Genomic DNA, 9053 nt, shown 5'->3' with positions numbered 1-9053 from the left:
GCTCCAATTAAAATCAGACTGATAAATATGCTCTTCGAGTGTTAAAAGGAATCCATTAATTTAACAGCTGTCACAACTGAGCAATTTTGGCTCCAATGTTTATGTCCCAGCCTTTTCACTAGAAGAGAAAAACCTCCTCTGAAGATACTCCTCCATTCTCTGCCACCACAACACGGAATAGCCTTGGGGGTGTTCCTTAGCTGCCCTCCCATTCCTTAAAAGGTAAAGGTTCCCTTGCTCGAAAGCCAGTCGAATCCGACTCTAGGGTTGCGGTGCTCATCTCCGTTTCAAAGCCGAAGAGCCAGCGCTGTCCGAAGACGTTTCCGTGGTCATGTGGCCGGCATGACTAAACACCAAGGTGCACGGAACGCTGTTACCTTCCCACCGAAGTGGTACCTATTTATCTACTTGCAATTTCTTGCTTTTGAACTGCTAGGTTGGCAGGAGCTCTAATAATTAACTTGGCCATAAAATGTGTTCAGGTTTAGAGATGAAAAGTGCTGTTTAAAAGCCAGAGCTAGGAACTTATATGAACAGGATAGATAGAAAACCTGCCAACTCCCATTAAGTACTTTTTAAAAACAGAAAGGCAATGGTCCAAATAGTCCATTTAGACTAGCGTAGGAACCCTTCACCCAGTCTGCACAGATATCGGCACGAGGGTGGAAGCAATCCAGCCAACACTGCTACTGAGCACTCTCCATGTATTGCAAAGAGGCTCATGCAGGCGTTCTGCACAATCCCACAGAAATTAAGAGACTGCTTCCCTGCTACGCTATCAACGGCTACCAGCCATGGTGACTGAGGGGAACCTCCACATTCAGAGGCACTAAACCTCTGAATCCCAGATCCCGGAGGCAACATCAGGGGAAGGCCTCAGCCTCTATTGGCCCTACCAGAGGAACTGGTTGGCCCTACCAGAGGAACTGGTTGGCCACTATGTGAGACAGGATGCTGGACTAGACGGACCATTGGTCTGATCCAGCATGGCTCTTCTTATGTTCTTATGTTTCACGGGCCGCAAACTGAGTTAACTATTAGCCACAAGCACTGCAGGATTTATGACTTTATAGCTGCCTCTCTGCATTTTCCTGTGCTGCGAGGTACAAAGCACATCTGCAAAGGTTTTTATTTCCTCCTCCAACCAGTTGGTTAGCACCAAGAAAAAAAAAATTGCCTGATAGCAACAATGTTCTTTATCATTCTGCTTTATAATACTATCAGTAGCCAGGGCCAAAAGTCACTCCATAACCTAGGCAATTGAAAAAAAACTAGAGAAATAAATAACAATTCTCCCAGCCTGTCGACAAATAGAATCAAGACATGGGCTTATCTGCATATCAACATTTTAGAAAAATATAAATTTATTCCAAACACCGTTTTGTTTTTGTTTTTTTTGGAATTCCACTCTGATTTGCTGGACAAATGGTATAACCATTTTGATCATCTGCACCGTTATGCGAAACTGACGGGATGCTACAGAGACAATTCTTCTCTTCCAGTACTATAGTTTCCATCTTCTCAAAGCCAGGGTTGTGCTGCACCCATAACATACAGTGGTTACAAAGGCAAAAATCTGCAGAGAAAAGAGAAGGAAAAAGCTTTCATACCAGATTAATTAATTGATTAGGACATTTCTATGGTGCTTTTCTCCCCAAAGGGACCCAACCCAGCTTAAAGATGTTTCTAGACCAACTCATCTAAACTATATAATCTAAACAAAAACCAACCAACAAACAAAACAAACATATCCTGGGCAAGTTAAAGGCCCAGCTAGTTTGGCTTTTACCCAAAGGCTCACACCTCTGGTTACACCCAGGCTTAAATACCTGCAAGGAGAGGAGAAAACAAAGTCAGCCTAGGTTATACTGGTTTTTCAGAGGACTGATGTTATCATCCCTGTGTCACAACCGTAAGAGAGCTGGCAGGTCGGCTATTACTACGGAGAAATTACAAAGCTTAGCGACTGAGGCCCGAAGGATTCGACTCATGCGATCCTGGAGTGTATCAACAGAGGCATAACATCCAAATCGCAAGATGCGATAGTCCCACTGTACACTGCATTGGTCAGGCCATACCTGGAGTATTGTGTGCAGTTCTCGAGGCCTCACTTCAAAAAGGATGTGGACAGAATGGAGCAGGGGCAGAGGAGGGTGATGAGGATGATCGGGGGCCTGGAGACCAAGCCCCGTGAGGAAAGGCTGAGGGACTTGGGAATGTTCGGTCTGGAGAACAGGAGGTTGAGGGGGGACATGATTGCTCTCTGGAAGTATTTGAAGGGCTGTCACTTAGAGGAGGGCAGGGAGCTTTCCTGTTGGCAACAGAGGAGAGGACTCGCAATAATGGGTTTCAATTAAGGGCAGGAAGGTACCAGCTGGATATTCGAAAAACTTCTTTACAGTCAGAGTTGTACAACAGTGGAATCAACTGCCTAGGGAGGCAGTGACCTCACTGGCCGTCTTTAAGCAGCAGCTGGACAAACCCTTGTCAGGGATGCTCTAGGCTGATCCTGCATTGAGCAGGGAGTTGGACTAGATGGCCTGTATGGCCCCTTCCAACTCTGTGATTCTAGGATTACCATTTTTTCTGTCATGGACCAAGCCCGGCTTCCTCCCGCCATCACAGTTCATTGGACAAGACGTACTTATAAAGGAGTTAAAAAAGACTAAGTCTGGTTCAAAATAGGTGCAAAACTGCTTTGGGAACAGCATGGGGAGGGAGTCTCATCACAGATTCACATAGGGTTGCCAGGTCCCTATTGTTTTCCAGTAGTGGGGAGAAGCTGCCGCTCCAGGATCTTTGTTCATGTGCACAGCGTGCATGCACTGTGATGACGTCACCCAGAAGTGATGTCATCACACTAGGCATGTTGCCGGGGGGGGGACACTCTAGCATTCGACCAAAAACTCTATGATACCATAGAGTTTTCAGGCTGAATGTTAGAGCGTCCCCCCGGCAACGTGCCTGGTGCGATCCAGGTGTTTTGGGAGCCTGCATCTGGCTGGTGGGTTGGCAGCCCCTAAACTTTGCAAACCTCTGCCCCCCCCTGGGGGATCTGGCAGCCCTAGATTTACATGTCCCGGGGAATTCTTCCACTGGGGGCAGAACACAGGGTTTGTTGAAGAGGAAAGTGCCTGCCGTGTAAATATGACTCCAGGAGAAGCTGGAAGAGGACAAAACAAGGCTTGCAGGACCCACGAGGGAAATGAGAGAGTTCAAGAAGAGCTGCTCCAAAAGAAGGAAGCAGAAAGAAGAGCTAGAACTAACAGAATGACACGGGTCACAGAAGATCATATGATCAACAACATGGACAGCAAGTCTGTAATGCAAGCGCCCCGGCTGACAGAGAAAGCGGTTGCTTGCCATGAGCATAAATAGGAGCGCAAACAGGACCGGCAATGGAGAGCCAGTGTGGTATAGTCATTAGTGATGGGGAAACCCAGTTCAAATCCCTGCTTACCAAGAAACTCACAAGCTCAATTTGGGCCAGTCTATTCTCTCCCATTCTGACCTCACTCAGGGCTTAACTAGACATGGTACTTGTCATGGGCTGTCCATGGGGACTGGCCGCCATATGCCAGCTGTTGATCCCCAAGGTGAATTTCCTCTAAACGTGCTGCAGGGCCCCAATTCGGGTTGGGATGACAATGCAGTGAGAGGAGGGGCTTCTGTTTCCCTCCAGTGCCATTTGCCTGGCCCATAACAGTGACAGAAGTGTGACCGGCAACTGGCGTATGCTTGACAGTCCCCATGGAGAACATGTGGGCATGTCCACTTTAGCCCGCACAGGGTCCTTGTGAAGATAAGATGGACAAGGAGAAAACCATTTCATTGCTTCAGGCTCCTTGGAGGAAGGGCAAGATAAAAGTGTAACCAACCAAATTAGGGTTGGCTATTTGCCCAATCCAAAAATTGGCAAGCATATTAAAGCATTAACTTGAATCAACAAAGGTTGGTACATTGGCTGTTTAGAAAAACAAATTAATTAACAACTTATGAAACAGTGAAATTAACTCTTTAAAAAACTGTAATGAGCAATGCTCCCTCTAAGCTGTGGAGTCTTGTGAGCAAAAATTCTACTTTGTGAGCTACTGACATTAAAGGTGTGAGCGAGTGATTTGGCTACTGCATAAATTAGTTTGCCCTGGAGCTATCCTTCCTGAGCTAAGACAAAAGTGTGTGAGCCAGAGGTTAAAAAAAAACTAGCTCACACTAAGTCAGCTTAGAGGGAACACCTGTAACGCGCTGTTGTGACAATGTTAGGCAAAGGTTTCTCTAAATGTGAACAATTCAGTGAGGAGTTTTCTCCTTGGCTTTGATTTTAGCATACCAGAGTGAGCCTACATATTTTTAAAAAATAAAATTAAGACTGAAAAATGATAATGGAACAGCAGCTCTTAAGAAACAACTTTCTGTTTTGGTTTTCAGATATGTTTCTGCTAAGCAAGATCTCATCAGATCTTTGGAAGGTAAGCAGGGTTGGTACTTGGATGGGAGGCCACCAAGGAAGACTTTGCTAAGGAAGGCAATGGCAAATCACCTCTGCTGCTTTTCGTTTGCCTTGAAAAACCCCTTGCTGGGGTTTGCCATACACCAGCTGCAACTGTAAGCACCTGGCCAATTCTTCCTGTTTGGAGATGACTGCACAGGATACTGGCAGCAGAAGAAACTCTACTAGACTACTTGGAGTGTTGGGGAGGGATACCCGTTATCTGCCCTTGCTAACAAATGACAGTGTCCTGAAACACTGGCAAATCATGGCCACTATTTGCTTTATGGAATATCTGACCATGTTCAGAAAGTCCATCGGATAGCAATGCTAACTCTAGCAGGCGTTCGGGCTGGCAGCCCACCCTTCTTTTTGCCCTGTTATCCTTATATACTTCACTTTAAGCATGCCTTTGTTGCTGAGACTCCAGTCGGATTACAAAACATGAGAAACAGTTCAATTAAACAGCAAAGCCCTCCAGTAAACAATGTAGTAGGACTTCGACAGCGGAACTAGAAAAACAGTACAAATGAAGAAGAAGAAGAGATTGGATTTATACCCCGCCCTTCATTTGGAGTCTCAGAGCGGCTTACAAACTCCTTTCCCTTCCCCTCCCCACAACAGACACCCTCTGAGGTGGGTGGGGCTGAGAGAACTCTGACACAAACTGCTCTTTTTCAAGGACAGCTGTGCCAGAGCTTGTGACTGACCCAAGGTCACATCAGCAGGTGCAAGTGGAGGAGTGGGGAATCAAACCCGGTTCTCCCAGATTAGAGTCCACACACTTAACCACTACACCAAACTGGCTCTCAGTTTGTCTAAATGCAGTGGTCTAAATGGCAGGACATGCCATTAGGGTTGACAGGCCTTCCGCTGTGATGGAACCAATCGCCTATGATGCCCACTGTCACTCTGAAGGAGATTTTTAAACACTAGCATCCTCTGCACATAGTGACACCGGCGACATCATTATCACACGCCCCCCATTCCTCAGCTCCCAAGTCCTCCTGCTGGCTGATGTAGGATTGCCGGCCCTGGGTTGGGGGAGGAGCCTAAGGAGGGTGAGGTTTGGAAAGGGGAGGGACTTCAACGGTGTATAATGCCACAGAGTCCACCTTCCAAAGTGGCCCTTTTCTCCAGGTGAACTGATCCCTGTCACCTGGAGATCAGAGAGGACACTGCAGTACAATACAGTGCTATAGACGTGACCCTCCTGTGCGATTCCATTTCACTGCAGTTCCAATTGCACTGTAAAAATGGCCTCCTGAACATCCAGACTGCTTGTGGCTACAGTGCATGAGTGCTCCCCTCGTCACACTTGCAAAAGCAGACCGGCCACCACGCACACATTAAGGCTTCCCTCATCACACTTGCAAGAGCAGACCGGCCACCGCTAATCAAAAGCACCAAACGTGGAAGAAGCAAAAGGACAGAGGAACAGGCTCTTCAGTTCGGAAAGGGACCTACTGGAAACCTTGGCCACACACCAGCTGGTTCCGCGTGGAAAGGGGCCCGCATAATACTTACAGCAGCTGCTATGCTCAAGTTATATTCGTGCTCGTTTAGAAGTGTCTGATGGATGGTAGTGTTGCGTTGGATGTCGAAATAGAACTTAAGCGGATGGCCGTGCAAAGACGTCGTGGCGGCTTGCAACAAAAACGTCCCGAAATAACAGACAAAAACGGCTGCGTGGTACAGGAAATCCTGAGAAGGGAAAAAAAAAGAATAAAACAGAGATGAAAGAACTTTGCCTTTGCTCAAGTTTTATCAACCAACAAAGTGGCCTGCAATATGTAGAAACATAAAGCTGGAAGGAACCCCAAGGGTCATCTAGTCCAACCTCCTGCACAGCACAGGAGATCCACAGCTATGCCCCCCCTCTCCCAGTGACTCTGGCTCTATGCTCATGTGCGGGTGTGTTTTGAATTTGTTACAGCTGGTCTTGCATTAGGTGTGCCAGCTCTGGGTTAGGAAATTCCTGAAAATTTGGGGGTGGAGCTTGGGGTAGGCAGGGTTTAGGAAGGGGAGGAACCTCAGTGGGATGTAACGCCAGAGCCCACCCTTCAAAGCAGCCATTTTCTCTAGGGTAACTGCTCTCTGTCATCTGTCATTCCAGGAGATCTCCAGCGCCCGCCCCCCCAGGTTGGCAACCACATCTCCCATCTAGGCACTGACTGAAATGCAAGCATATTAAGCGCTGTGGCTTCATGTCTCCACCGGGGCTGGTTCAGCACCCTACTGACTCAAGAGGCTGCTTGGGGCACCGCCATTTATGGAGGGAAGTGGTGCCGGAAAGAAGCATTAGGTGTGGCTTGCACCCGTCGCCACGCTGGCCCTGCCCTTGCTTGGGTGGAAGGTACGATCCACTCATCTTGTTCTCAGTCACAGAAACAGGAATAGGCAGCAACAGACATATAAGCATCTCCCTACTCAGCACAGCGAAAATACAGTGATCTGTACCGCGTGCATCAAATCAAGCCTGAATTCTCCCTAGCAGCAAAAATGACTAAAGTGAGGCTATCATACTGGTCACATCATGAGAAGACAAAGAGTCACTGAAAAAGACCATCATGCTGGGAAAAGTGGAAGGCAAAAGGAAAAGAGGAAGACCCAAGATGAGATGGGTTGACTCAAGCAAGGAAGCCACGGCCTTCAGTTTGCAAGACCTAAGCAGGCTGTCAATGATAGGATGTTTTGGAGGTTATTAATTCATTGGGTCGCTGTAAGTTGGAAGCCAACTGATGGCACATAACGTACACCTATCATGTGCTTGCCAAATACATCCTGGGACCCATGTGTCATGTGAAACCAGGTTCAACTTGCAGACAATCATTCAAATCTACTTTCGTCACGATAAATGTGGGTTTATTTATTTATTTATTACTTTCAATTTATATCCCGCCTTGCCGGTGCAGCACTGGCTCAAGGCGGCTTACACAATTAAAATGCAATAAAACAAATAAATACAGTAAAAATTCACAATCAAAAGACAATGACATAAGGTGCTAATATATACAGATGGTGGCGATATACGGATATCTACACATGGTCCGATGAGGAAAGGCCATATCCAGCGTAGTAATATAGGGCCATGGCATGCTCAATTTATGATGGTTCATTTGCTCAATTTACGATGGTTCATTCATCAGTGGCGGCTCCTAATCAAAGGCCTGGTGGAAGAGCTCCATTTTACAGGCCCTGTGGAACTGTAAAAGGTCCCGCAGGGCCCTGATGTCCTCCGGGAGCTCATTCCACCAGTGTGGGGCCGCCACTGAAGATGCCCTAGCCCTCGTAGTGGCCAATCTGGCATCTTTCAGGCCAGGGAGAGTCAGACAATTTTGTGACCCTGACCTCAGGGCTCTCTGGGGCACATATGGAGAAAGGCGGTCCCTCAGGTAGGCAGTCCCCCGACCATATAGGGCTTTAAAGGACAAAAACAGCACCTTGAAACGAATCTGGTATGCTATTGGCAGCCAGTGCAATGCCTTCAGCGCAGGCTGGATGTGATCTCGTATGGAAAGACCCATCAACAGCCTGGCTGCTGCATTTTGCACCAACTGCAGCTTCTGGATTTGGACAAGGGCAGCCCCATGTAGAGAGCGTTGCAGTAGTCTAACCTCGAGGTGCGTTTGAGGAAGAGAACCAACTGCCTGATCAGCTGTAGATGATAAAAGGCTGACTTGGCAGTGGCTGCTACCTGGGCCTCCACTGTTAAGGCAGCGTCCAGGAGCACTCCCGGACTCCTGACCCTTGGCGCTGGCACCAGTGGCATCCCATCGAAGGTTGATAGTGGGATCCCTACCCCCGAGCCGCTCCAACTCAGGTGCAGGACCTCCGTCTTCGTTGCATTCAATTTCAATCGGCTCAGCCGAAGCCAGCCCACCACATCCCGCTCCAGGTCATCTGGGGTAGAGTTGGACTGGCTGCCCAACAACAGATATAGCTGGGTGTCGTCTGCGTATTGGTGACACCCTAGCCTGTGCCTCTGGGCAATCTCCTTTGCTCTTTTCCCCACCTCCCCTATATAGCAACAAGGGTGTTAACTGGGGAACAGGCCAGGATGAAAGTCAAAATGTTTGCATTTTTACATCAGGTGGAACAGCGGTTGAGATTCACCACAGCAAAGGAACCAGCTGCAACGACGATTTCATATTCCAGCTTGACATACCTTTAATAACTGCGGTTAGTGGCGAGGCCTATCTTCGGATGGCCACACTAACCACAATTAGTTTAATGAACACTTTGATTTTGTTTGATATCTTAACTAGGCTATCCTCCAGATTATGTTTCCCACACCCTACACCCTTGGCGGGGGGGGGGAGGCACTACACCGGCAGATGAAAGCCAACTCATGAATCACATGATTAACTTACAGAAGTCATTGTCACTGGCTATTTGTGTGTTTGCCCTGACCTGGATGTCCCAGGACAGCCCGATCCCGTAAGTCAGATCTCGGAAGCTAAGCAGGGTCGGCCTTGGCTAGTACTTAGATGGGAGACATCCAAGGAATATGTGGAGGCAGGCAATGGCAAACCACCTCTGAATATCTTGAAAACTTACACAG

General features: G+C 47.8%; 1 protein-coding gene across 1 annotated transcript in view; it reads right to left on the bottom strand.

Moving 5' to 3' along the window:
* Nucleotides 1–986: 986 nt before the first annotated feature.
* Nucleotides 987–9053, bottom strand: part of MAL2 (mal, T-cell differentiation protein 2) — a 34327-nt gene continuing 26260 nt past the window's right edge. The window contains exons 3-4 of the mRNA XM_015413020.1: nucleotides 6017–6193; nucleotides 987–1576 (exon numbers count right to left, since the gene is read on the bottom strand). Of these exons, the coding sequence (XP_015268506.1) occupies nucleotides 1505–1576; nucleotides 6017–6193 (249 nt within the window). The 3' untranslated portion in view covers nucleotides 987–1504. The remainder of the gene's footprint in view (nucleotides 1577–6016; nucleotides 6194–9053) is intronic.

The sequence above is a fragment of the Gekko japonicus genome, unplaced genomic scaffold (assembly GCF_001447785.1).
Source record: "Gekko japonicus isolate JY-2015 unplaced genomic scaffold, Gekko_japonicus_V1.1 scaffold2464, whole genome shotgun sequence".
NCBI lineage: Eukaryota > Metazoa > Chordata > Lepidosauria > Squamata > Gekkonidae > Gekko > Gekko japonicus.
The sequence above is the reverse complement of the archived record's forward strand: the minus strand, read 5'-3'. Positions and strand labels throughout refer to the sequence as shown.